This window comes from Cercospora kikuchii, assembly GCF_019650295.1.
Source record: "Cercospora kikuchii DNA, contig_00002, whole genome shotgun sequence".
NCBI lineage: Eukaryota > Fungi > Ascomycota > Dothideomycetes > Mycosphaerellales > Mycosphaerellaceae > Cercospora > Cercospora kikuchii.
Genome location: NW_025408583.1, coordinates 1,758,009 through 1,784,285, shown reverse-complemented (window position 1 = coordinate 1,784,285; position 26,277 = coordinate 1,758,009). Strand labels below are relative to the sequence as shown.

The 26,277-nt window shown below is 51.7% G+C and overlaps 13 protein-coding genes across 14 annotated transcripts; 6 read left to right on the top strand and 7 right to left on the bottom strand.

The window, feature by feature from the left end:
• Nucleotides 1-1,395: 1,395 nt before the first annotated feature.
• On the bottom strand, nucleotides 1,396-2,690 carry CKM354_000289900 (uncharacterized protein; the record flags this gene model as incomplete). Its single annotated transcript, XM_044798070.1, has 4 exons — nucleotides 1,396-2,150; nucleotides 2,219-2,373; nucleotides 2,439-2,486; nucleotides 2,548-2,690. The coding sequence occupies 4 exons, from the start codon at nucleotides 2,688-2,690 to the stop codon at nucleotides 1,396-1,398; spliced, it is 1,101 nt and encodes a 366-aa protein (XP_044654005.1).
• A 655-nt stretch (nucleotides 2,691-3,345) lies between these two features.
• On the bottom strand, nucleotides 3,346-4,629 carry CKM354_000289800 (uncharacterized protein; the record flags this gene model as incomplete). The annotated part of the gene is made up of 1 exon (XM_044798069.1): nucleotides 3,346-4,629. One exon carries the CDS (start codon nucleotides 4,627-4,629, stop codon nucleotides 3,346-3,348), a length of 1,284 nt encoding a protein of 427 aa, XP_044654004.1.
• Nucleotides 4,630-4,995: 366 nt separating this feature from the next.
• On the top strand, nucleotides 4,996-6,439 carry CKM354_000289700 (uncharacterized protein; the record flags this gene model as incomplete). Its single annotated transcript, XM_044798068.1, has 4 exons — nucleotides 4,996-5,164; nucleotides 5,213-5,844; nucleotides 5,895-6,299; nucleotides 6,353-6,439. 4 exons carry the CDS (start codon nucleotides 4,996-4,998, stop codon nucleotides 6,437-6,439), a joined length of 1,293 nt encoding a protein of 430 aa, XP_044654003.1.
• A 64-nt stretch (nucleotides 6,440-6,503) lies between these two features.
• Nucleotides 6,504-7,120, bottom strand: CKM354_000289600 (uncharacterized protein; the record flags this gene model as incomplete). The annotated part of the gene is made up of 3 exons (XM_044798067.1): nucleotides 6,504-6,632; nucleotides 6,683-6,848; nucleotides 6,930-7,120. 3 exons carry the CDS (start codon nucleotides 7,118-7,120, stop codon nucleotides 6,504-6,506), a joined length of 486 nt encoding a protein of 161 aa, XP_044654002.1.
• Nucleotides 7,121-7,450: 330 nt separating this feature from the next.
• On the bottom strand, nucleotides 7,451-8,478 carry CKM354_000289500 (uncharacterized protein; the record flags this gene model as incomplete). 2 transcript variants are annotated; one of them, XM_044798065.1, is made up of 5 exons in its annotated part: nucleotides 7,451-7,677; nucleotides 7,735-7,969; nucleotides 8,024-8,214; nucleotides 8,283-8,324; nucleotides 8,379-8,478. In XM_044798065.1, 5 exons carry the CDS (start codon nucleotides 8,476-8,478, stop codon nucleotides 7,451-7,453), a joined length of 795 nt encoding a protein of 264 aa, XP_044654000.1. The 2 variants fall into 2 exon arrangements, with proteins under 2 accessions (XP_044654000.1, XP_044654001.1); XM_044798066.1 differs by having other exon boundaries at nucleotides 7,735-8,214.
• Nucleotides 8,479-8,776: 298 nt separating this feature from the next.
• Nucleotides 8,777-10,917, top strand: CKM354_000289400 (uncharacterized protein; the record flags this gene model as incomplete). Its single annotated transcript, XM_044798064.1, has 3 exons — nucleotides 8,777-9,045; nucleotides 9,101-10,616; nucleotides 10,702-10,917. 3 exons carry the CDS (start codon nucleotides 8,777-8,779, stop codon nucleotides 10,915-10,917), a joined length of 2,001 nt encoding a protein of 666 aa, XP_044653999.1.
• A 75-nt stretch (nucleotides 10,918-10,992) lies between these two features.
• On the bottom strand, nucleotides 10,993-12,414 carry CKM354_000289300 (uncharacterized protein; the record flags this gene model as incomplete). Its single annotated transcript, XM_044798063.1, has 2 exons — nucleotides 10,993-11,278; nucleotides 11,333-12,414. 2 exons carry the CDS (start codon nucleotides 12,412-12,414, stop codon nucleotides 10,993-10,995), a joined length of 1,368 nt encoding a protein of 455 aa, XP_044653998.1.
• Nucleotides 12,415-12,706: 292 nt separating this feature from the next.
• Nucleotides 12,707-14,541, top strand: CKM354_000289200 (uncharacterized protein; the record flags this gene model as incomplete). Its single annotated transcript, XM_044798062.1, has 5 exons — nucleotides 12,707-12,738; nucleotides 12,795-13,070; nucleotides 13,137-13,402; nucleotides 13,455-14,123; nucleotides 14,177-14,541. The coding sequence occupies 5 exons, from the start codon at nucleotides 12,707-12,709 to the stop codon at nucleotides 14,539-14,541; spliced, it is 1,608 nt and encodes a 535-aa protein (XP_044653997.1).
• Nucleotides 14,542-14,870: 329 nt separating this feature from the next.
• Nucleotides 14,871-16,788, top strand: CKM354_000289100 (uncharacterized protein; the record flags this gene model as incomplete). The annotated part of the gene is made up of 3 exons (XM_044798061.1): nucleotides 14,871-14,996; nucleotides 15,049-16,272; nucleotides 16,333-16,788. 3 exons carry the CDS (start codon nucleotides 14,871-14,873, stop codon nucleotides 16,786-16,788), a joined length of 1,806 nt encoding a protein of 601 aa, XP_044653996.1.
• Nucleotides 16,789-17,247: 459 nt separating this feature from the next.
• CKM354_000289000 (uncharacterized protein) lies at nucleotides 17,248-17,905 on the bottom strand (the record flags this gene model as incomplete). The annotated part of the gene is made up of 2 exons (XM_044798060.1): nucleotides 17,248-17,633; nucleotides 17,716-17,905. The coding sequence occupies 2 exons, from the start codon at nucleotides 17,903-17,905 to the stop codon at nucleotides 17,248-17,250; spliced, it is 576 nt and encodes a 191-aa protein (XP_044653995.1).
• Nucleotides 17,906-20,647: 2,742 nt separating this feature from the next.
• CKM354_000288900 (uncharacterized protein) lies at nucleotides 20,648-21,913 on the top strand (the record flags this gene model as incomplete). Its single annotated transcript, XM_044798059.1, has 1 exon — nucleotides 20,648-21,913. One exon carries the CDS (start codon nucleotides 20,648-20,650, stop codon nucleotides 21,911-21,913), a length of 1,266 nt encoding a protein of 421 aa, XP_044653994.1.
• A 274-nt stretch (nucleotides 21,914-22,187) lies between these two features.
• Nucleotides 22,188-23,191, bottom strand: CKM354_000288800 (uncharacterized protein; the record flags this gene model as incomplete). Its single annotated transcript, XM_044798058.1, has 2 exons — nucleotides 22,188-22,846; nucleotides 22,915-23,191. 2 exons carry the CDS (start codon nucleotides 23,189-23,191, stop codon nucleotides 22,188-22,190), a joined length of 936 nt encoding a protein of 311 aa, XP_044653993.1.
• Nucleotides 23,192-24,447: 1,256 nt separating this feature from the next.
• Nucleotides 24,448-26,115, top strand: CKM354_000288700 (uncharacterized protein; the record flags this gene model as incomplete). Its single annotated transcript, XM_044798057.1, has 6 exons — nucleotides 24,448-24,529; nucleotides 24,707-24,793; nucleotides 24,847-24,934; nucleotides 24,985-25,389; nucleotides 25,533-25,925; nucleotides 25,986-26,115. 6 exons carry the CDS (start codon nucleotides 24,448-24,450, stop codon nucleotides 26,113-26,115), a joined length of 1,185 nt encoding a protein of 394 aa, XP_044653992.1.
• Between the last annotated feature and the right edge of the window lie 162 nt (nucleotides 26,116-26,277).

Here is a 26,277-nt window from a genome sequence, read left to right as displayed (position 1 = left end):
GCGTGTACAGGCTGTTTGCTGGCATGCTGGGACTCTCTGCTCAAGCCTTCACATCTTCCCGGAAGCTGACTGCGGCTTCAATCTAATAACGCCCTTCGCTCTGTCAGCAGACATCTCGTTGGATGTATCGGCAGACGAACCTCTTGCATACAAGTCGCTAAAAGTTTTCCAGAATGCGAATACATTCGTCCTTGAACGAGTCCTCGGCCCTCTCCTGCCCAAAGTGGTTCCATTTCCATGTAGATCCATTCGTCTGCTCGGAAGTCGTAGCAGTGGAAGTGAATGACATGGTCGAGCGAGACCATCATGCCTATCGTTGGCGGCAGCTTCACACCCTCCGATGCTGTTGTTCGATCATATGTACCCGTGAAACGGTGATCCATTTGCAGACCCATCACTTGAGCTATCGTTGTGATGAAGTAGCTATCGCTGAGAAATGCCAGCGCCGCTAGGTGGGTTTGTATGTTGTCTCTTCTGCGAAATGGTAGACGAGCGCGAAGCCATACGACCTTTCGCATCGCTGGTAGGATCGGAGAGTCGCGAGCGAAGATGGTCTCGATGTTTAGAAAGGGCTTTGTGTCGTCGTAATGATCATCTTCAATCGATTCGGGCGGTGATGGTATTACTACAGCGCTCTTTGGAACCAAATTTGACACTTCATCCTGCGGAGTTTGGGGAGAAAATCGTAAATTCGCAGTAAATACTACTGTATCGTTTTGAATCGCTTTGACTCTAGTTAAGATCGCAGCGCCATATCCATCGGAAATATGAACCAGGTAGGCGATAGGCGTAGTACTACTGCCAGCTTTGAGAAATTGGCATTGCATTGACCGGACGAGAAGTGAAGGAGCCACAGACTCCTGAGCAGCCGCAAGACTTTGAGATATTAGCACACCGCCATAGATCCCTCGTGAGCCTAATGGATGCCAGACTGGGTTTGTAGTGACGAGCGTGCGGGTGGACCTTAGATCATCGGTGGATAGTGATCGCAGCTGCAGCATTTGTTCCATGGCTTAATGGTTCGCCCAAGTGAGGTTGAATCCGCATATCACCAGCATGCAGTATCCATTCTCGATGAGCAGCTCAATCTGGTAAGTTAGAGCCGCTGCAGGTTGTCGACCCTGGAGATTGCTTGCACAATGGGAATGCCCCGGCAATAGAGCCGTCCTGGGCTTGGCATCCAGAGTCAACACCTTGATGTCTGCAGTTCACAAGTTAGTTATGTGGCCTGACAAAGTGAGATGGTGCTGCTTTGGTGGTAAATGTGAACTTCTAGGCAAGTAGTGAAGTGATCACAACGCAGCTTCAGACGGCTTTCATACGACTGAAAATGGAAAGTACTCGACTACAAAGCATTGTGACAGGCCTACTAACATGCAGACTTCCGGAACTCCTTCAACTGAGGTCGACCACAAGCCGTCCTTGCACTTGTCCTCCAGCTAACTCAGTGAACAGATCTTGTAGTTTGTCCATCTTTTCTATCCGACAGTGAGGTCGAACCAAGCCCCTTGCCGCCATCTCCAAGACCTGGACTGCGTCAATGCGGTTACCCACGGATGATCCGACAATGCTGAGCTCTTTAGCAATGATGGTAGAAGGAGCTGCTCCCTCCAGATTGACAGGCTCGCCCTCGGGCATACCCACACAGACAAGCTTGCCATGATGAGCAAGCATCGAGAGAGCCTGCCCGTAGGCCCGATTGTTTCCTGCGACGACGAGGGCCACATTCACGCCGTTGTCGATCGAGAGAGCTTTGACCGCCGATACCGTGTCATCAACAGTATCGAAGCCGACGAAATGCTCCGCACCGCACTCGAGGACCAGATCCTTTTTGCTGCTGTGATCAATGCCGATCACTCGAAGACCCATACCCCTCGCTGCTATCTGAACTGCTAGGTGACCAAGACCTCCACCTGCCCCTAGCACAGCGACGCTGCTTCCAGACTCTACATTGGCCTTCCGTAAGGCTGCATAGGCAGTCAGCCCTGCGCATAGCATTGGTGCAGCTGCTGAGCTTTCCAGAGCATCGGGAATTGGTGTCACATATGTCGCCGGTGCCAAGCAGTATTGAGCAAGAGTTCCAGGGGTGTAGTACCCAGAGATCTTTCGGCCTCCCGAGCAAGCAGTCTCGTAGCCGCTGAGGCACGATCCTGTAATGGACCAGAACTGTCAGCATCTTGTGATCGAAGATTTAATTCATGGCGTTTGTGAGACGTACTACAGGTACCACAGGCATATGCAGTCCATTTGATCCCAACGCGTTCTCCGAGCTTGCGATACTTCTCTGACCCCGTCCCAAGCTTCACGATACTTCCTACGCCCTCGTGGCCACCAATTTGACCCGGTTGTGTCGGATATGGGAGAGCCTTCCAACTGCTCGTCCGAGGTTTAAGTTAGCATATACTCACTACGACCTTGGAATTTCTGGATGTTCGTACCTATTCATCATCACGGCCAAGTCAGAATGGCAAAGACCCGAGTGAGTCCTGTGGAACAGTCGTCAGAAATCGGTCCTTGTGCAATATCGTTCTCGGAAAGACTTCTTACAACTGCACCAAGACCTCTCCTGGGCCTGGAACAGGCATTGCAACGTCATCTTTGATCTCAATGGCAATTTCACCAGGCTTGGAATAGATGCAAGCTCTGTATGTTGCTGGGAGAGGATCTCCGGCGCTATGTTCAGATTCCATGGCCAACGCTGTGAGATAATTTGACGCTTTCCAGACACTTGGATATATTCTGTAGTGAGAGGTATTCTCTCCAGATGGTGAATCCAGTGCAGCTGTTTGCGGACCGGAGCCTTCTCCTCGGTGGAGCGTTGTTTCCGTGACCGAATGTGGCACGAAGCCGACCATGGCTGTTGTCCGCGCTATTCCCTGGAGCACCTCAAATGCAATGTCGATCAAAAAGCTTCATGTCTTGACTAAGCTTAGAGCTCTATCGGACGTCAGGTCTGTTCGGGCTGTGTGATCTGCAACGCTGTGATATTTTGTCCAGAGATATGTGTCGCTCTATACGAAATCCGGATGTGAGGCCTACTTTCTAAGACCGATGGAGGTATCAGAGCAGAGCGAAAGCGCCTATATCATGTAACTGGTTACAACCGATAGGTTCTCTTGTTCCTCTTCGTCTGTACTCTCTGAACATCATGCAGCGCCCTCTTTATGCAGAACAAATCATAGTGATGCCATTGCCTTCATCTGCTCCTTGATTTTATGAAATATCCGTGCCTCCTCGACAAGAGATGATCAAAGATTTCCGCAAGTGATTCGTGTGAAACCTCATCGCTGCTAAAACCCCTGCACGGTCGCTCTTTCGCAGCGTGTCGTATAGTTCACTGCATGTCTACTTGAGCATCCAGCTGAGTTGATGGGCCTGGAAAATTTGGACGCCTAGTTCCTTGGCCCAATTCGCTACAAGGTTTGGATCCTTGAGGAACTGTCGTCCCACGACAGCGACGTCCAGGCCTTTTTCGATCTGCGCTTGTGCGACGGAAGCTGTCGTAATGTTCCCGACTGTACCAACAGCAACTTCATCGCCGACCACCTTTTTGATGGCATGTGCAAAATGAGCTTGGTTGGCATCGCCCTGTAATACCTTTTGAGAAACATGGCTCCCTCCGTATGACACGTCAATTAGGTCAACACCCATTCCAGCCAGTATTTGAGCCAAGTGAACAGCATCCTCTGGTGTCCACGATCGGTCTGCAAACTCCGTGTCTTCCAGCCCGTCTGACCCAGATATGCGGACGAATAGGGGCATGTCTGCAGGTATTATGGCTCTTAGATCCTCAATCACTAGTCGCAACATGCGTGTGCGATTGTCGAACGAGCCGCCAAAGTCGTCTGTCCGCACATTCGACAAGGGGGAGCAGAAGCTGTGAAGTAGATAGCCATGCGCGGCATGACATTCTATTGCATCGACCCCAGCGCGGACAGCTCGTCGAGCACTGGTACGAAAGGCTGCACGGACTCGGTCGATGTCCTCTGGATCCATTGCACGTACTGGCGCATTTCGATCAGACCAAGGGATGGAGCTAGGCCCAATGACCTCCGAAGGCCACCCTCCAGCCACAACTTCAGAGATCGCGGGTGGGAATGCAAGCCACGGAGCCACCATACTGGCCTTTCGACCTGCGTGGGCCAACTGGATCCCAATCTTCTGGCCTTGTGAGTGCGCGAAGTCGACTATCCGGCGGAGCGGCTCAATTTGGGAATCCTTCCAGAGACCAGTATCTTCAGGCGTGGTTCGTCCTTGCGGTTCTACTGCTGTCGCTTCCACCATGGTCAGGCCGGGTCCGCGCATCAGGAAAGACGACAGATGTGCCATATGCCAGTCGGTTTGGTGTCCGTCCTGCGCAGAATACTGACACATGGGTGAGACCATAATTCGATTCTGCATTGTCATGCCCCGAAGGGTCAGCGGCTTGAACAAAGAGACTGCTGCATCGCTCGCCGCCTTTGCTGTTCCTGCAGGAGGTTCCTGGGCGGGAGTGAAGTAAGGGGCATCGCGTGCAGCGGCATTGATGATGGTAGACAGTCGTCGAGTTGTGCCGGGACACACATTTGTGCCATTCAGTAGTTTTTCTGGTATCCGGAGGCTGAGCCGTGTTCTTGTGAAGCAAGACATGGTGAACTTGGTCGAACCGAAACCGAGACACCAACAAAGTCTGCCTCAGGCCACGCGCGGCGAGACTTCAACTTCAACTTCAATCTTTGCGAACCACACATGCAACTGGAGATACATTTTGATCGCATCTCAGATTCACAGTCGGCACTGATGAGATGAGCGAGGAGGTTCTGACTTCACTAGCTCGCGGGAATAGAGCGGTTCTCCCACGGTGGCTGCTTCCGAATTCCACTGCTGATCTGCATCCAGCTGCCTGATTCGAACTTCGAAGCAATGCCTTTCGGAGGTCAAACACGATGTGAGAATCTATCATGAACAGAGCTGGCAATTCCTTTGCAAGAACATCCACACATACTCGTCCTCAAGATGAATCCAGTCCCGTTCTCCGAAGCCCCTTGGCTGCGCATGCCCTCGCCATTCTATGAGGAGACGCATCGGGTGTGGCAGAAGTTCTGTCGAGAATTCATTGGAGCCAATTTCACGCAATACGCGCTGCAATGGGAGAATGAAGGTGCTGTGCCAGCGGAGGTCTACAGTGAGTGGAATCCTCGGCGCGATGTCAGCAGTCTCTGATCCGACATAGGGAGTTTCGGAAAGGCAAATATGCTGGCAGCGTGCCTACCAGCGCCACTTCCCGCAAAACTACTTCGAGCGCATGGCATTACCCACATAGGACCTCTGGCTGTTGAAGATTTTGACTACACACACACCTCAATATTCTTGTCAGAGATGATGTCTTGCGGGCTCTCCGGGCCGGTCTCTAGTCTCATCACTGGAGTCGCGTATGGCACACCTCTACTCATTGACCATGCCCCCCAAAAGATACAGTCAGAGTTGATACCGGAGATCCTCAAAGGCAACAAGCGCATTTGCATTGCGATCACGGAGCCAGATGCTGGAAGTGATGTGGCCGGGCTACAAGCTACTGCTGTCAAATCTGCAGATGGCAAACACTATGTGATCAATGGAGCCAAGAAATGGATAACGAATGGACTATGGTCCGATTACGCTAGCACTTGTGTTCGGACGGGAGGCAAAGGGCCTAGCGGCTTGTCGCTTCTGCTCGTGCCTCTTAAAAATGATGGAGTCTCCGTGCGGCGCATAGCCGTGTCTGGGCGAAAATGCTCAGGAACTTCTTACATCGAGTTCGATGATGTTAAGGTACCAGTCGAGAACTTGATCGGCAAAGAAGGCAATGGCATGAAATACATCATGGTAAGAAGTTTGCTGCATTGATACGGGCTGCTTGCTGACAGAAACTGTAGAACAACTTCAACCACGAACGGCTGTCAATTGCGATCAACACTACAAATCAAGCGCGCGTGGCTCTATCTTCCGCATTCGAATATGTCACGCAAAGAGAAGCATTTGGCGCGCCACTGATCAATCAGCCCGTCGTCCGAAATCGTCTCGCTCGTGCTGGAGCCAAGTTGGAAACTCAATGGGCTTGGGTCGAGAGTCTTGTTTACCAGTACAAGCATCTTCCAGCACACGAAGCAGCTTCAAAACTTGGTGGAATGACAGCTCTGGTCAAAGCGAATGCTGGAATGGTGTTGAATGAGTGCGCAGAGTGTGCACAAATCTTGTTCGGCGGCAACGGCTACACTCAAAGTGGCAAGGGAGAACTAGTGGAAAAGATCGCGAGAGAGGTGGCCGGTGTGCGCGTACCAGTGAGTAACACTTCGGGTTGGATACCCACACGTGCTGACTCAATGACTATTAGGGCGGAAGTGAAGACATAATGCTGGATCTATGCATTCGACAATTGTACAAAGGTTATACCAGCCAGTCGACTCCATCGAGGCTTTAGCCACGGAAAATGGAAACATGCAGACGGAATACGGAGCATTGTCCCAATTCAATCAATCTCCCGCTCAGGACAATATGCTCACCGGCAGGAGATCGCCAAAGCCATATCCCACTATTTTGGTCATCAAACATGTGTTCAAATCGTACTCATGGATCTCTCTAAACTTGGTGTACGGCAGGGCAGCGAAGTCTGTCTGTCAAGGCATCAGTCGCAAGAACCCGAGACACGGTTCGAGACTCTTACCTGGATCAAGTCAAAAGTCACCGACCCGTTTGCATTTACTATGTATGACGGGTCTTCCACTCCGGAGAAGAGTGCTTGGCCACCGCCAGCCAGCACAAGTCGAACGGAAGCGGCATCGATCCCGGCAGGCACAGGTACTGGAACATTCCCTCCAAGTTCGGTCGGGCTGGTTAAAATATGATGTTAGTCTAGAGTTCGCCCCGATATGCAAGATTATGCCCTGTTCGTGGCAAGGGGGGCGTCGTACTACACTGTCACCACACGGGTGACTCTAGGATCCAATGGAATCTTAGCTGCATCTTCCAATCTATGCGTTTCAATGGTCCTGACGAGCTGCTTCACGCCTGCGAGCCGACGAGCAGGTGTGCATGGTGCCTGTGCGATTGCTGCTCCAAAAGCCCATGCGGCAAAGGTAAGGTAGAATGCGAGTCTGATCATTGTGTCTGGCTGTTTCTGAATAGCAACTGATCGACATCCAACGTGGACCTTCAGCACTGGATGGAAGGAGCGCAACCGTAGTTCTATGTGCCCACAGGTCCAAGAATGTTCGTCATTCCAAAGCCTCACAAGCCTCACAGTGTCGATCCGGAAACAACCTCAAGCTTACAGCCGGCTTCAGCCCGGCCAGAAACAAACAAACATTTGAGTACAACACAGATTGGATTCAATCTGATTATTCGTATAAACTATACGACAGCTAATATTTAACAGTCTTGCGAAATACACTTTGCATGGCCATGACATAGCCACCTGTGGTACATCATGCTCTCAGCATGTTCCCAGAAGACCGCACGTGGCATTGCCAATAATGCCTGTCAGTGGATCTCTCAGCGCAAATGCATCTCTTAAACCTCCCGCATTCAAGTTCGGCAGGTCACGCGCGAAGTCGGGAGCGTCGTTCAGGACGAGCTGTCCGATCATTGCTCCCAAAGTAACAAAGTTGGTCTCCAGCAGCGATTTCTGCCACCCCTGCTCGTATGGCAACCTTTCGTTCTCTAATGATCCGTTCAGCTTCGACTTCAATATGTAACGGGTTTACTGCGAAGCCTTACCAAAAAGTGATTTCACGTAAGAGACCGGCGCGACTCCTGTCAATGGATCACCCATAACGCTCAAATAGAGTGATGTCTCTCCGAGACTGAGAAAGAGCTGTCGGGGGCCATATATCAGTGTGTCAGGATTGAGACGGCGCTGAGTCTCCACTCGACTCCAGATGGTCTGAGCAGCGACGGGGATCGTTGCTGCGTTCATGCCCTGGTAGAAGCCGAGCACCTCGTTGAAGACATTCTGGTTGAACACCAGATTGTTTCCCTGGTAAACGTCCTGCCGGGAAAGACTAACATCGTGCTCGATGGGGAAATTATGCGCGCGCAGGTCATCAAGGTTGAAAGTGCCCGCCAAGGGGTCCCTGTTGGCAAGTGTTGCAGTCTGTCCTACGAGAAGACCGAAATCCGCTCCAACGTTGATGCCTTCCTTCAAGCCGGCGACCATGATGGCTGGCGTTAGGTTCTTGCCATCGCGCGGGATGAAGCCTACGCTCCCATCGAAGGGAGTGGATTAGCCTCGCGGACTCGATGACTCGCGGCTCGATTTTACCCACCATGATTTGCGAGTGAGTTGATGCCAGGACATGGAGATCGCACTAGGCTTCGATCAGCCGTCGCAATCAGTGGCAGCAGTTAGCGAAAGTGCTGACCATCATTCGGACCAGGTGCTCGGTACTCATGGCCAGATGGAGCAGGTCTTGACAATGCAATACATGCAAGGCTTAGGATGAGAACAAGCGACATCGACATTTTGGTCAATGTTCCAGTGCAGTATAGACGAATGTGTGGGGGAAGCTCGTACTCTAGGGAAGGAGCCTATGATGTATTGTGCAGTGTGCACTCAGCATATTTACAGGACGCTCAGTTGGACGGGATTAACTTGATCACTACGTAGGAGGTACTTCTGTGGTGCAGTGTGCAGTTAATATGGGCTCAGATCGCTTGCCTGTTTGGGTGTGACGCGACTGCAGATCAGCCGTACTTATTCCCGTCGTTGCTCCTCTTGCGTCTGACACTTCCCCTCTCGCATTCAACAGTGCAAACCGTGATGCAGTCCGACGGCCATAACGGAGCATATCCGTCCGGCACATCGTTTGAGGCCGACGTATTCTACGCCTTGCAGTCGCTCGTGCCCCGGACAAATCATCTGGACGGCTCGAATCCGGTCCTCGAACGGACGACAACCATCCAGCAGCCTACCGGCTCGCCGCCATCGCCTCGAGCACCGAAGACCAGGTTCAAGCCTACGCTCAATTGCGATCAGTGCGTGCAACGCAAGACCAAGTGCGATCGAGCTCGGCCCTCATGTCTTGGCTGGTATGCCAATTGTGCTATCTCTCGCGCAGCTGACGCGTATTGACTTGTGAAACAGTATCAGGAGAGCACAATCATGCACGTACAACGCCCTTGCAGAAATCTTGCACGCTTCGGCACCTACAGAACGCAAGTCGAAACGGCAGAAGACCGGTCATGAAAGCCAACATCATGATTCTCCTGAGCAAAACTCTGCTTCCGCATCTCACGATATCCACTCCGGGCCCGCACACTCGTCTCACAGCGGTGGAAGTACTCCTCCTCACTCGATGGTAATACATACCGCATTGAACCTTGTTCAGCACCCGGCACCGCAGCCCAACTCGGCAGCTCCTGCTCTGCGGACCAAGTCTCCTTCGCAGCGCCGCAACATTCAGCCTGCGCCACTTGCTCGTAGTGTTGCTTTGCCTCCACAGTCTACAGCTGCATGGCATTCAGTATTACCAACATTGATGGAAGCTCCAGCAGATCACCCGTTCCGTGACAGAGACTCGGCGGGCATATCACAAATCATGAAGGCCATGCCTTCCAAGATACAGGCGAGTAGACTGTGCGACATCTATATCCGCGATATAGACCCAATACTACCAGTCTTGAGCTCTCACGACTTTCTTGAGGCTCATGAGGCGTTCTGGACGGACTCGGTCTGCGATAGAAGCCAATGCGATCCGATGCAGCTTGCATTGTTCTTGGGAGTGTATGCATGCGCTGCTCAGCAGTCCCCAGACATGGATCAACATGACCAGGCACAGATGTTCCTGTCCGCTTGTCATGAAGCGCTTGGGCTGTCGAATTATCTACAGCTACACTCAATCGGGCGAGCCCAGGTCTTGCTCCTGATCAGTCATTACTTCATCAACGATGGGCGTCTGATCGAGGCCTGGACGCTCGCTGGACTCAATCAACGTCAAGCATGTAGCCTTGCTCTCGGCCATGCGTCCTCAAGGACGCAAGCCTGCGGGAATAGCGAAGAGTGGCAAGGCGCTCAACTTTGGGATGCTCTTTGTCATCAAGATAACATGCTCGCATGTCTCCTCAAAATGCCACGAAGCATCATCCGTGGCGTCCATGGTCCAATACTAGGGTCCGATCTTGTTGCCGAGGGTCAGAGACTCAACGAACAAAGCCACGAGCGGACTCAGGCAGCCACCGACCGTCGCTACCACACAGCCCTGTCGAAGATTGGAGCAGTCGCCTCCGAACACATCTGCAGTACAACGGAAGCCGTCTCGTCGACGGCTACCACAAAAGTAGCCGACGCCAGACGTGTCATTGATCTGTTGCAGGCGACCTTTGATTCTTTCGAAGCCCCTTTCCAAAATCTTGATTCGTTTTGGGTCCAAAGTCAGGAAGACAGTCGAGTTGCACGTCAGGGCGTCGAGCTTATGTCTGTGTTTCACTTCTACATGATGCTCGCTTTGCACATCAGCGAAGAAATTGCCACCGCAATCCCATCGGATGAGCTTGTGCACTGTTTCCACGAAGGACTAGCCGCATTCTTCGCATTATCAGACTTGGATCCTAACGCGGCGCGCAAATGGTCTATTTGCCACACACTCTCGTATATTCAAGCGGTTCGTTCTTCCTTCGCTGTCCCCTGCTCATATATCTCCTCAACCGCTTCACGCTTTGATCGAGACACTGACTATGATTTCACAGGTGGCTCTGGGGAGGTTCCTCGGCCGTATGAGTCTTGATGAATCTAACAGAGGCCCCTCAAAAAGACGCGATCCTTTGCTGATGCTTGCAAAAAGCGTTTTTGATCGCTACCTCGAAGCTCTGACCCGTGAATCGAATCGTGACGGAATGCTTGAACCAGCAGCTGACCGAGTGCGCCATTTAAAGGAATTGCGAAGCAGTATCAGAGCTGTATGAGTAGCATAACTTGAGGAGAGAGGCATGCCTCAATTGTATGTGGTGATCAAGTATCGACCTTGCCTGGCTCTGCTGCTAAAGACGTGCTGCAATCTTCTCGAGAGTATCACCCACTGCGAACTCGATTCTGTGCTTACGGCTGCGAGCAATATCGCCTTCGTTGGGCGTTACGTATCGCGCTTCGACTGCAGGGTTGTACTGAAAGGCAGAATTCTTCACCACTTCTTCGTTCGAAACGGGCTGACTTGTTTTGCCGTCTGCTCTTTTGTACACAGTCACAACACAGCAGCCACCTAGGCCCAGATTGTGCTGCAGTGCTACGGTCGTCGACCGACCGAGGCGATTATTTGCCCAGCCTCGTCTGTAAGCCTATCAGCTGTGCATTATGCGATACTGCAAAAAGCTGAATACTCACAAATGCCATGTTAGTTCCGCGCACTGGGCGACTCCAGTCGCGCCGAGGGGATGACCTTTGGAAATCAGGCCGCCAGACGGGTTGAGGAGTGGCCCTTGGCCTCCACGAGCAACACTGCCTTCTCGAATCATCTTGTGGGCTTCACCAGGAGCGCAAAGTCCAAGTCCATCCAGGAGAATGAGCTCGTTCGTCGAAAAACAGTCGTGGACTTCGCATACACCAACATCCTTTGCAGTCACACGAGCTTCTGCAAGCGCGGCCTTCGCGGCCTTCTTGGTCATCCCGAATCCGACCAGATCCATTGAGCTTCCGGAGAAGAGTGATGGGTCGTCACTCATGAGGGATTGTCCTGCCATGAGAATGGCTTGGTTCCGTTGACGGAGACCGGTGAGATACTTCTCGGATACAATGACCGCGGCCGCCGCCCCATCGCTCGTAGGACTACACTGCAATTTCGTCAAAGGAGGATGAATCATTGGCGAGTCCAAAATTTCCTGTAGCGTATATTCGGTTTGGAATTGAGCATATGGATTCTTCGTTGAGTTCGCATGACTGAGACGTGCGAGCTCTGCAAAGTCCTCGGCTTGTGCTCCATATCGCTCCATATATTCAAGTCCAGCATTTGCGAAGAACTGTGCTGTCATCGGGCTCTTAAACTTGCCTCGAGTCTTGTGCATCAAGGCAGTTGAGAGCTCAACCGCGCTTGGTCGCGGATCATCGTTGGCTAATGGTCCAGCAGCCATTTGCTCAAAGCCGATCACAAGAACGCAGTCCGCTGTCCTCGAACGCACGGCATTACGAGCCATGTTCAGTCCAGTCGAGCCGGTGGCGCAAGCATTGCGGGCATTATAGATCGGAATTCCAGTCATGCCGAATTGATAGAACACACGCTGGCCTGATGTTGACCCGCCATAACCAAAGCATGCGATGCCCATCTCGACATCATCATAATTGATGCCAGCATCGATCATGGCCTTTACTCCAGCCTCGTAACCCAATTCCGGATATTCTCGCTCCTTACGAGGGCGCAGGAATTTGGTCATTCCTACGCCCAGGACGTACGCATCTCGTAGACCGCCCATTTTTGCTCAGATGAGTAGCCTTTGAATGTAATGTAATGATGAGTTGAAGTATTTCGCAGCCCAACCATTGAAGTCATAGTAATTGAGCTCCGATACAAGAAGATCGCTCTCGGAAGGATGCAGCAACTCTAAACTTCGGGTGTGAGACGGAAATAGGGAGAGCTGGCAGTTAGCTGCCTCGGATAGTTACTTAGTCCTGAAAGGGTTAATGAGAGGTCGATCAAATGGATCACGCCCGTCCTGAGCCATTTCATCAGCATGCAGATTGCTCTCACCAGGTGTGCCAAGCACAATGGCGCCCTTTCTCGCTGAGACGGTAGTTCAGTGAGTGCTATATTGTTGGGACTCGACTTACTGCGAACCAGGCTGATTATCTACAGCATTCCCCAGAAGGACATCTTGTCGTGGTATTTTGACAGTCCACGGTTCGATCAGAACAGGCAAATTTACGTGTATGCTGCGGACGCTACCAAGTTCTGGACTGCAGAGCAATGTCGAAAAGTCATCCGACAACTTGCGGCAGGTTTCCAGCACATAGGACTGCAAGCACAGGAGACAGTGTGCATTCATGCATTCAATAGCATCAACTATCCTGTTCTCGTGAATGGAATTGTGGCTGCGGGCGGTGTTTTCACAGGCAGCAATCCTGCGTATACGTACGTGCATACCAGCATGATTCTCATGATCGATTGATTTTTTCAGTATCACTAAAAGTTGCAAAGCCTTCACGAACTCATACATCATCTGAGGACATCGAAAACCAAATTTGTCATTGTGGAGCCGGAACTGTTACCTACATTTCTTGAGGCAGCTGAGCATGTCTCCGTCGATCGGGATCGCATTTTCGCGTTCTCTGAGACTAGTTACAACGATGTCAGAAGCTGGACAGAGTTGAGAAAGCACGGAGAAAAAGATTGGCCTCGATTCAACGACCAAAGGACCGCCCGTGCAACCCTCGCAGCTCTACTGTTCAGCTCGGGAACCACAGGTCAGCCTAATCCTCTCATGCTATACTCAGGCTTTCATCTGACCTCGTACAGGCCTACCAAAAGCAGCTATGCTGTCACATTACAATTTTGTTGCTCAATGCACGGTTCTAGGTGACATGAAGGGGGTAGGGTGGCAGAAACGCCGCCTCATAGCCCTTCCTATGTTCCATGCCTCCACAGTGCCAAGTGTACATTTCAATCCCCTCTATACCGGCGACACAATGTACATAGCGAGGCGGTTTGAGCTCGAAAGCTTCATGCGGGACACCGAGGGATATGGAGTTACCGACATCAGTCTGGTGCCGCCCATCATCAACCGTATCCTGTCGTCCCCGTTTCGTCACAAGTACTCGCTCAAAGGCATTCGAAATGCCCAAAGTGGAGCAGCGCCTCTCGATCCCGCCACGCAAGCTCGATTCAAAGAATTACTGCCAGAATCAACACCGCTGACGCAAGTCTGGGGCATGACCGAGACAGTCGCGACCTGCTGCATGACACCATATACTGATGGACACGAAATCACTGGGAGTGTCGGCAAAATGGCTCCAAATATCGACATCAAACTATGTGACGACGATGGGAACGATATTACTGCGAATAATGTTCGGGGCGAGATATGCATCAGAGGTCCAGTCGTCATTGCAGGATACTTTCACAACGGGGAGGCAAACAAGCGGGATTGGGATTCTGATGGTTTCTTCCACACTGGAGATATTGCTTGTAAGCGCTCACCAGAGTCTTCGACTAGAGTAACGACATGCTGACGAGTATAGATCGCGATGGAGAAACAAAGCTCTGGTATATTGTCGATCGCAAGAAAGAGCTCATCAAAGTCAGGGGCTTTCAAGTCGCTCCTTCGGAGATTGAAGGGGTGCTGGTGAGCCATCCCGACATTTCTGATGCAGGTGTTATTGGAGTTTTGCACAATGGGGAAGAGCAGCCTCGTGCGTACGTCGTGAGCGCAACGAAGGATAGATCAGGCATTGAGTCATATCTTGCGGAAAAACTGGCGAAGTACAAGCAATGCACGGGAGGCATTGTCTTCGTAGACGAGATCCCCAAAACCGCCAGTGGAAAGATACTGCGGCGAACTTTGAGAGAGTGGGCTTCCAAGAAGGGCCCAGGAAGCAAACTTTAGTTAGAGATAGTGAAGTATAGCTCTCCTTTCCAATAGCTTTTCAGGTTTCTGATTTTCTTGAGCAAGCGCATTATTTTCGTTAGCTGAAAGCTCGAGGATGCTCCGCTGTGTTGATGATCGTCAACTCTCCCCACTAGGATGGTCAACTCATTCCCGAGGTTTGCCTATGGGAATATAGCGATGATCTTTGAGTTTCCGATCGATCCATTAGTGCCAAGCACAACTTTACAGCAAAACCTCTGTGCTGACCGCTGTTCTCGAAATTGGACAGTCACGATACTATAACATTTCTCAAGGCAGAAATACTCATGGCTCATGAACAGGCAATCATGGCATTGCGTTTTAACGATCAGGTCATCGTCGTGACTGGAGCAGGCGCGGGTCTGGGAAAAGCGTACGCTGTGTTCTTCGCTTCTCGAGGTGCATCTGTTGTGGTCAACGATAAGGATCCATCGGTAGGTGTTGAATCAAGTCTGAGTTCGAATTGAATGCAGCTGATTTGTTCAGACCGCCTCACAGGTAGTTCAGCAGATCACTCACGCTGGGGGCAAAGCAGTACTAGACACCAACAGCGTCGAACAAGGAGACAAAATCATCGATACTGCTCTCCAGAAATTCGGTACCGTACACGTCTTGATCAACAATGCCGGCATACTTCGTGACGTGTCCTTCGGGAAGATGAGAGACGAGCAATGGGACTCGGTCCACGCCGTTCACGTCAGAGGGACTTACAAAACTACGCAAGCAGCATGGAAGATATTCCGAAAGCAGAAGTATGGCCGTGTGATACTCACATCTTCAGCTGCTGGACTGTACGGCTCTTTTGGTCAATGCAATTATTCGGCCGCAAAGTCAGCTATGATCGGTCTGGGCGAAACACTTGCCAAAGAAGGAGTGAAGTACAACATACTGACCAACATCATCGCTCCTATCGCTGCAAGCCGTATGACGGCCACGGTCATGCCTGCGAAGTTGCTTCAATACCTTCCTCCTTCCTGGATCGTTCCACTGGTGGCTGTTCTTACACACAAGACAAATACCGAGAATGGTTCTCTCTTCGAGCTAGGAGGAGGTCACATGTCGAAGTTAAGGTGGCAGCGATCAGGCGGAGCTTTGCTCAAATGCGATGAAACGTTGACGCCGGGTGCAATTCTGAAGCATTGGGATGCAGTCAACGACTTCTCTCAAGCCGAGTATTCCTCAACCGTTGCAGATCTTGTCTCCAAACTGCAAGAGTCGCAACGAATGCCCCCTAATGAGGCCGGTCCAGAGGTACGTTTCGATGGAAAAGTTGCTGTTGTCACCGGAGGACAAGCGGGTCTTGGTCGACGATACTGTCTCTTGCTCGCAAAGCTCGGAGCCTCAGTTGTGGTCAACGACGCAGTAGACCCAGAAAGTGTCGCGAAGGAGATCCGGAAACTTGGCTATGGTCAAGCCGTTCCCATCAAAGCCTCAGCAGAAGACGGAGAGCTCCTAGTCAAGACAGCTATCGATGCCTTTGGCCGCATCGACGTGTTGATCAACAACGCAGGCATACTTCGAGACAAGTCGTTCCAAAACATGAATGACGAAGGGTGGGACGCTGTCTACAACGTCCATCTTCGTAGCACATACAAAACCGCTCGAGCTGCTTTCCCATACATGAAGAAGCAAGGGTACGGTCGTATCGTCAACACCACCAGTACATCCGGAACATATGGTAGTTTTGGGCAAAGCAATTATGCTGCAGCGGTAAGTCTCAAACACAACGAAGTCACTCCAGATTCATCAACAGCATCCTGACTGCAACAGAAAACCGGCATAGTCGGCTTCTCCAAGTCGCTAGCCCTCGAAGGCAAAAAGTACAACATCCGAGTCAATTGTATATCGCCGTCAGCAGGAACAGCGCTCACCAGATCCGTACTTCCCGAAGAAGTCGCCCAAGGCCGTAAACCTGACTACGTCGCGCCGATCGTACTCTTACTATGCTCGGACCAATTGCCTTCTGGCGTAGATAGACAAATTTTTGAGGCTGGATGTGGATGGCAAGCGCAGACACGATTGCAGCGATCGAAGGGATATGACTTTAGTCTGGAGGATGGTGTTGCGCCTCCTGAAGATGTTCAGAAGACATGGCACGATATTGTGGATTTTACGTCTCAGACTTCTGTTCCGGAGCTTGCTTCAGATACTCGGATGAGGACTATGGCGAATATTGAGCGGGCGGGCAAGCATGATGGCGTGGGCAAATCGGCAGTCAAGCTATGATTCGAATGGACATAAGGTATATTTCGTTAGCTCAACATTGTTCGTACTTTCGTCCAAGTCTTGAGATTGCGGCAAATAAATCGACAGGTAAAAATGGAGGCACGGAAAATTGAACATAAGAAACTTCCAAGTTCATGAGGCCGACTTCCAAGTCTTAGTTGCACCAACGTCTGTCAGGTTCCCAATCTTCAGACACAGTCGTGCAGCGACTGGCACTCTGGGGCTCTGAACAGAGCTCGCCTGCTTGCACAGGAGTTACTCATCTCGGTGTTACGGTCAGCAGGATTGGGGCAGAGGCAGTATTGAGGTACACTTTCATTTGCACCATATCCAAAGACTATGTACAATAATATGTCGCGCCACCAGTTCGGCGGCTAGCGGACCTCACCAGTCACAACTTCTCCCATCATCACACACGGAGATCCTACTTCGTACAACTTTGATCCAAACTCAACCACTTCAGATGTTGTAAGGGTTGCCAGGAAGCTTTGCCAGAATTCCTCTTAGCCCGGGAAGAGTGTCGAGGCCTGGGAATGCTGGAATGACGGGAGTGTTCACAGGTACGCCTCCAATAGCTGATGGAACGAAGACATTCGCTCGGAGAATCTGCAGGCGACATGTCTCAAGGTCGAACTCGGCCGGTACGAGGATGTGTGCATTGACGGGGAAGTCCAAAACGTGGAGTGTCCCAAGGACGACGTCGGCGTCCATGAGGGTTGTGCCGTTGCCGTAGTCGGTATATTTGGATGTCACTTTGGTGAAAAGTTGTCGGACGACGTTGGCGAAGTTCTTGGTTGATGATGCATCAAAGCCGAACTCGACTGCAGGGGCGCCGTTCACGCTGACTATCGATCGAATTGTCAGACATGTCCAACGACGAAAAGGAGTGCAGGTGACAGGGCTCCCTTCATATATGAACTAACTTACCGATTGCAGGACAGTCAGGTTCCAAAGGCATCCCTTGAATGCCGGCTGCTGACTTCAAGAAGTCCTTCTCGTTGAAGACGGCGGTGATGTAGCGCATGACATTGATCCTGTGCTCTGCTGTACAGAAGGCGGCTTGGGCAGAGCCGCCCGCAGCCCATGCGAATAACGAAAGAGCCAAAGTAAACTTCATGTTGTGCAGTCGCGATGAATTGACCTTGCAGTTTCTCTTGCGAATAGTGACGATCGACAGGACCCCAGGTAGAGTTATCAGGAATATATGTTCCAAGCAAGCATGGAGATGTTCACTGCAGATCTTCAGTGAAGAGGGTCCGGAAACAGTCCGGAAACTTTGTTTGACAGCTTCACTTTGATCGACAGTGGGGTTCGCCTTTGCCCGCAGCTGAGATCCAGCTCTGATAGGCGGACAAGTGCGCCCATGTGCGCAAAAGGCGTTCGCACAACGACTAGTGAAGTGATCGACAACCCTAGTCGGACATAGGAACGCCCTGAACATCAGTACCCTCTTCATCAATCGGCAATGCCACGGCAGCACTTCTTGTAGCGGTGTACTAATAAAGCTGTTGCATACCCTTGTGGATCGCGCCTGATCTGTCACGTACGAGTCTGCCGAAACATTTCTCTTGCTGTCACTGCAGGTCTTCAAACAAGCGCCATCATGAAGTCCATAATAATCGCTGCTCTCTGCGCAGTCGTCGCGGCCGCTCCACAAGGCTCGACTCCAGGCTCCTCCTCTGCCTGTCCCGTGGGTAGAAGCCCATACTGCTGTCAAATCCGACAAACACCTCAGACGCCGAGTACCGGTTGCAACTTTCGTGAGTGACACTGACCATTTCGCTGCGAGGCAGTACTAACAGACCTCTTCTACAACAGCTCCGAGTCAGCCTGCTGATGGTTACATCTTCTTCTCGGAGTGTTCGAATATCAGCCGACAAGCTGCCTGCTGTACCAGTGTCTCCGTAAGTTTAACGCTTCTACGTCGGTTCTCAGGAGGTTTCTGACTCTTCCACAGGCCAATGGTGCCGGGACAGCTTGCCAAGTGTATGTGCCATAATAGAGCGCAACGTCGAGTGGGTGGTCACAGGCGTAGTGATGGTCTGCATCTTGTATCTTAGCTCGAGAAATTCCGAAAATTTTGTTCTTGGTTGCCATTATTTTCCTGTGCGTCAGCTCTGTGTGTGAAAATGAGTTTGGGAACCAATCACTCTCCGGCCCAATACATCCAGCACAACTCCGGCTACGGACTGCAGCTGGAGTGTGTGAGAGGAAACTTTTCGAGCATGTTCCTCCGCCGGGAAAGGACTGTGAATTGATCACTGCACCTCAGAGCCATCGCCCGATAGCTTACCTTTCTCCAGATCAATACAGCCTTCCCAGTCTTCTTGCTCAGCCACAGACGCAACCTGTGCTGCAGTGCTCGGTGTGTGACATTTGCGAATGTACATTCTGCAGGTGACGTTGGATGCGCTCTGTCCATTAATTGTGTCTTCCCTCGCCTCTTCGGTCTTACTCCAAAGTTGCCGAGCCTTCCAACAGTCAAGTTGAAGTCATTGTACTGATACTTGAATCTGTCCCTTGCCGCCCCGGTCCATGTTGACTGGCGCGCGTCAAATGCTCTTGTCGACGTTGCTGTACTTGCTAATTTGGTCTGCTCACATTCCTGCACCAAGAACAGCATAGTACCTACGCTTCGCTATCATGCGTGATGCGACAATGTCGCTGGAGGTTGTCGCTCGAGTTCGGAGGCACACATTAGCTCTCTGAGTCGAGCACGCAGGCGCGATTTTCGCTGGAGGCTCATGTCGATGATCTGGGCGCGATTGGAGGGCCAGAAGGCTGTCTCCTCAGACTTCGTCCGTCCAATAACATGTGGTGTCCTTGTCTCGGCTCTCAGGAAAGGCATGATGGTGTTGAAGGCATGCAGTTAATGCCCTGTAGCGGCCTGTCCCGCAGGGTGTGCACCAAAAGTGCAAAGTGCCACGAACGACCGACTGCGGCCTGAGGCACGAGGAATGCATTCCCGTGGGTGCTGTGCTGTGCTGTGCTGTGCTGTGCCGTGAGTGGCTTTCCTCTCCTCCTGCTTGTAACACCTCCCAATTCCAGCTCGGCATCGTTGCCCTCACCTTGAGCACCGTGGTGACGCCAATCCGGTATCCAGCTGTGCCAATGCGCACCTGAGCCAGTCATGCACGTGTTGCTGGCCAAACGGAGACCGCGGCGCCTCGGCGGAGGAGCTCGATCAGACTTCTGCTGCAGATCTCTCCGTTCGCAGCCATGGTGGCGGCGGCCGAATGGCGTCTTCCGCAGCTGTTGGCGTCGGTGGTGACGAATGAGACGGCGCGCCTGCTGGGCTTGGAAGCGAGCAACGTGGAAACCACGTTTTGTGCTTTCCCCGATGAACCACCCACACTTCTATTTCGGTGTGACTTCCAACTCACGGCAACTACATGAGCACGTTTTCCAGCGACAGTCCAAGTACAAGAAATACAGGAACGCTCTCGGGTCTTCACCACGACCACGACACTTTCACGCCCGGAAGAGGCCGTCGAGGCACTCATTGCGTAGTCCCGAATGCACGCTACCATCTTCCAGACCAGCGCCCAGCTGAAAGTCTAATCGTGCAACCAAAGGTCCAGACGTCGACAAATAGGTAAGCCATTCGCAACTAGCGATCATCCTTATACTGTTCCCCTTGCACTATTCACGCCCAATTTGGACTTCACACTCGCATGATCGCGTTCATAGCAACTATGTTGGCAACCCAGCAACCGCAAGATGTGCGTGGCTTCGGCGAGCAAAATGTGCACTCGTGGAGCGAGCATATGGTACTGACGGAGAGCATATTTGAATTGCAAAATCGAAGCTAATCAAATCACAGCCCAAATATCAAGGCCCCAGCTTTGTGTCTAGTGTCATGACTATTACTCTGAATCCAACACGCGATGGCACCCCACGACGTATACCAAAGCTGGCCGTGAGGAACCGGACCAGCGAGCAGTCTGCCTGTCGCGAGGATGTAACACAACCGGATCACCAGCATCATGACCTGAGGAGTGTCGCAGAGCAGCAGAGCTCCAGGGACTCATTGCTCCATCCTGCCTTTCGCCGTGAGCCAGGCTCTACGCCTCCCACTCGTTCAGCAGTAACGACAACTCGAAATTCTGCGAGAGATAACTCGGAGACGGAATCTGCAAGCGGAAAAGTGCCAACGAAGCGAAAATCCAAAGGGGTTCTCGGCTTCCTTACGCTCAAGGAACCATCCACTTCGGCATTTGAGGAATTCGCAGAGCAGGAGAAGAAGAAGCTTGCATCGCAGAAAGGCTCCAATGTTCTGCGAGGTGTAAGTTCTCAGAAGCTTCCTGAGCATGTGCCGAAAGTCAACAGCAAGTGGGACGGCCTGCCGGAGTCGACAAAACGAAGCACAGCAGAGAAGGACAGCTCCGCTCGACATTCTGCAATGTCATTCGTTAGCAGTCGAAGCGGGGCTTCCGATCGAGATAGCGTGCTGTCGAACGGACCAGCTTTTCCCGCATTGAGCTCACGAATGCGCCAGTCGAACGAGAAGCATCGTCCCTTGACAACCACTACCGCGACTCAACTAGAGAGAGTTACATCCTCTTTGGAACGGATCAAGCATCCATCGGTCGAGGCCATGCAGTCTGGATCAGGTGAACAGCGCCGTTCAGCTCGTGTATCTGAAGACTCAGGCTCCTTTTACAGCTTCTGCTCACATCCCGATACTCCTCCTGAACTAGATCCCTCAATACATTCGAGCTCGGCGTGCACACCCACAACACCGGATAGCATGCCCCGGACGCCCAACCTCGAGAGCAGTGTGACGATGCGATCAAAGGTTCATCCTCAATGCAATCCATGGACCCCCAAAGTCGATGCGGCACCATTTCAGAACTCCGATATCCGAGATTTTAGGCATGCCTCGAAACATGACGACAAAACTTGTACATCCAAACCCCACGTCAGAAACAACGCTGCTCAAAGAACAAACCTAGCGGCTATTACTCCTAATAGCTCAGTGGCTTCCAAAGACGTCGCTCCGTGGGAAGCATTTGAGCCTCCGAGTGATTCAGCTCAGGGTTTTCCACGAAGTACGACATCCAACAACTCAAGTGCCGGTTACAAACTATCACAGCGATTCGGCGCCAAATTGGGCTTGAAGTAGCGCTGGTGTCCATTTAAAGTGTTTCATGAATTATCTGGTAACAGTATTATACCCTTACGGCAGCACAAGACTGCTGCAGGCGCAAGAAGGAAGGAAGACGGGACAGAACATAGGGGGTAGAAGCATTTAGCGTAGCATGGCATTGGAGGGTTATCTGATCTAGCTAGCAGCATGTATGCTTGCTGTATTAAGCCATATTATTTCAATGACAGAAGATTGTCACTATGCATCTGATTCGCTTCATCATGCGCGCATTGTTCACCCGATTGACACATCACCCTTCCCAGCTCACTCCTTTCACCATCTTCTGTCTCAACACCTCCAACCTCTCTCCCTTCTCCACCCACCTATCTTCCAACCATTGCGCGAGCTCGGCATCCGAATGCGGTAGGTCTGATATCGCGTGCCGTGCGACGTGCACATAAAAGGTCCTCTGCTGACTCAACTTTGGCTGTGAAAGCGTTTGCCAGAATGTAGGTGGCTTCTGAAATTGCGGACTCCCTCCTTGTGGGTGGTGGGCGTAAGCAATAGTGAGATCGTACACAGCTGTGACATGAGGTGTAGTTCTCAACTGTCGCACGCAAGCGCAAAAGCCTTTGACACGAGGATAGAGAACATGTTTCCCCAGTTGGCGATTATTGGCTTCGCACCATTTCTCTGCTGAGAGGCGTTTGGATGGCGTGTAGCGTGTTGCTTCGCTGAAGGATATGAGCCACATGGGCCATTTCCTCTCTTGCACGCCTTTGAACACTCGATCCATTTCACGTTGGTCGCTCATCCAGTTCCGGCTGACAAGAGGCATCCCCATGGCCCAGAGGCCCCAGCCGAGGAATGGAACCCATTTGAGTTGCTGTTTGGCAAAGTACCGACAGCGACCAAGCATAGACTTCTGAAGAGCAAGGGCTTGAATACTGTAGAAATCGGCCCATTCGACTACATTACCAAGTTCATGTTAGGGCGAGGGAGACTATACTGAGGAAGATTCGCGTGAAGAAACACACCATGATTCGATATTACAATCGCACTCTCCCCCGGCGGAAGATCATCTGCACCCGAAACGATAATCTTGGCGCCATTTCTTTGCGTCAGTATACTTTGGATTCCGTTCCATACGGGCTCGGCGATCGCGGAGGAGAGGTCATATGCTAGGGTGGGCGCGATCGCGGAGAGGGGTAGCAGAGCGGAGAGTAAAATGTCGGCGATGAAGAGATGGATGAGCCATGGGATGAGGAAAATTGCAGATCGCAAGATCAGAGCGACCTGGTATATGGGTGCCATGGGGTTTGTGGAGCGTGCGGGCTATTTATACTGTATCACATACGCGCAGATGATGATGTGCCTCACGCAAGGAACGGAGTGGCAGCGGAAGAGCCAGGTCTTGGCAAGCACGGTCGAGCAGTTCGAGCTACGAAGTACGTCATGTTCTCTTTATGCTTTGTGTTCACCGTTTCGGATACCTCAACTCTACGGCTTTGCGTGTCCTTCTCTCTCGCGCTTTTCCAGGCAAAGCAAATACGCAGCGAAGAACACGAAAACGGACTACAGCTGCAGTAGTTGTCTCCGCGGGGCCACCACAAACGAGCGAGAAGACGACGGCGATCCTATAAACTTCACGGGTCCTGCCGCATCCAATCTGGCCCACGCCTGGGAGGCCAGCGAGGGCCTAGAACCGACCCGCGTCTCTGTGCAACACCAGACTGCCTCTTAAACCGCGCATCGAGGACGCCAATGTTGCATATCTGATCATCTCGCATCGTGGTTCTTCCTTCTACTCACAGCCTACGACCCAGAAGGAATCGCCAGGCAAACATTGTCATTGTTCTCGTGAGCGCGAGAGCATCACGATCACCCGGAAACACGCCTACACGGCACAGCACACAGCCCCAAGCAAACAACCACTCACCACAGACCTTTCGCACAGTTCGGACCCGGACCCGCGACTTTGAAGGCAGGGCAAGCATCTGCATCTGCATCTGCAGAACATCCCACCGAGCCTCACATTTCAAATCTCGACACTCACCATCTACTTCCCGTATACGACAACGCACAACCACTCATTTCAATCACCCGCCCAATGTACCCAAGCACAGCGTGAGACGCACTCGTTTCAGACTGCAGCAGGCAAACGTCGGACTTTACCATATTCGACCTTCCGTGTGCGACATAGGTACGCTCCATCCTGTTTGTGTGCGGTCACACGTGCGTTTCCTTTTCGTTGTTCTCGCTATCCCTTGGGACCTTGGATGAACCGAGGCGAGGCAAACTTATGCGCAAGCGATACTGCGGGAAGGATTTGTGTTTGTGCCGCTTTTTTGTTTGAACTTCTTGTGTACTTGTTGTGCCTGCTTCCGAGCGATCGGTTGGTGAGGGTTGTGGAGAGATGATATGAGATTTGTTCGTTGCGCTTTGTGGTGTTCTTGATCGTTTGAGAAGACTTCAGTGTTGATTTGTTTCTATTGACTTGAAGGGAAACTAATCTGTAAGCTTTCAGTTTGGCACGTTGACAATTGCGGCGAACACGCTCGAATTTCGATATGGCGACGTATAGCTCTGGACATCATGCTGTGCACCATGGACTCCCTCAGGTCGGTCAGTTGGATCAGGAAAGCTCATACGGTGCGTGTCGTCTTAGCATGGTTTCGATCCTCATCTTGGAGGCTTTGCAATCGCGCAGCAAAGTGCTTCTCAACCTTGCCGCTTGCGAGTCGAAGGTGAAGGTCGAGAATGATTTCGAACTGCCAAATGCCGGTCGGGGCCTCTTCGGCAACATGCTGACATAAATCTCCTTCCCAGAACCTACTTCATCAACGAGTGACAGCAAAAGTCCTCTTGGGTTGAGCTTTTTCAAGAATCTCAACCCGGAGAAGAAGCAAACCAAAGGTAGGAAATGCGTGTATACTGGCTGATGTTCTTGAGCTAAGTTGTGCATGCAGATGGACAACCTCCTAAAAGGAGAGGTCCCAAGCCAGACAGCAAGCCGGCCTTGACAAGACGGCAAGAACTGAATCGACAGGCTCAGAGGTATGCATTTGTCGTTCGGCGGTGCAATGATCCGGTCTGACATCTCTCAGAACACATCGCGAACGCAAAGAAATGTACATCAAAGCTCTCGAACAGGAAGTACTTCGGCTCAAAGAACTGTTCACCCAGACGGCGCGCGAACGAGATGCTGTTAACGAAGAGAACCGCAAATTGAAGGAGCTACTCATGCAACATGGCATCTCTTACGATTTCGGAACTACACCTATCAAGTTCCAACGCGCAGAGAGCGCATACGGCCAGAGTTCAAGCGGCAGCATATCTGGCAGCTACCGCGGCACATCTGACAGCACTGGCCTCAGCCCGCCAACGATGCCCAACCAAATGGCGCATCCACAACATTACGCCAACATGCAACCCAATCAAATGCGCAACATGGCACAAATGCCGACCAGCCGCCTCGACTACGACTCAATAGGAATCGATTTTGTCTTAACGTATGACTCCCAAGGCAACCCTATCCAATTCCCTGGCCCGTCAAACCCATACCCATCGCCACCGCCTCAAACCTAGCGCTGCTGCGAGGTATGCAGAACTCGCAAAAAGGTCCACCTCAACTGACAGCTCACATGTTACGCAGGCTCGAACGACCCTGCATGGATCACATGCAATACCTCCTCGTCCGATCGCACAATCCTGAAGGAAAAGGATTCAATCATCCTATGGAGAATCCTGATGATGGGCAATTCGAACACATGTCGGGTCATGCGTTGATGGGTACTAGTGCGCCGTGGTCGCATATTAAGGATACGCCGAAAGAGAACTATCCGCATCAGATGCCGTCGGACATGAGTAATCAGAGTTTGGCAAAATTGTTGGATCTCAGTTCGAGGTTGCCGATTGATCGTGAGGGAGAGATTACGCCGATTATGGCGTGGACAATGATTTTTACGTGTGAGAGGATTGGGGAGTTGGTGGAGAAGGATTTTGAGAGGTTGAAGAATGGGTTGGTGGGGAAGGTGAGGTGTTATGGGTATGTTCTTGCTTTGATTCCTGTTGGCATGATTTTTTCGGTTGCTAACGACTTTCTCAGATTCGGAGCTGTGCTCGAAGAGTTCGAAGTTCGGGATGCGTTGAACGGGGTTCTGGCTGAGAAGGATATTGTTCCAGCCATGTCGAATGCGATGTTCGTTTCTCAAGGCGTGGCTGCTGTGCAGCGCTGATTGCTTTCGAGCAGGAGACGGGCGAGGCTCGGTCGACATTGTCCTCTATATTCGGTTGCTATAATGTCTGTATGAACGTGACCACTTCCTGCCTCGTCACCCAATATGCAAAGCCTAGTCGTCACAGCCGCTCGACAATGTTTTGACTCGTACGTTGGGCAT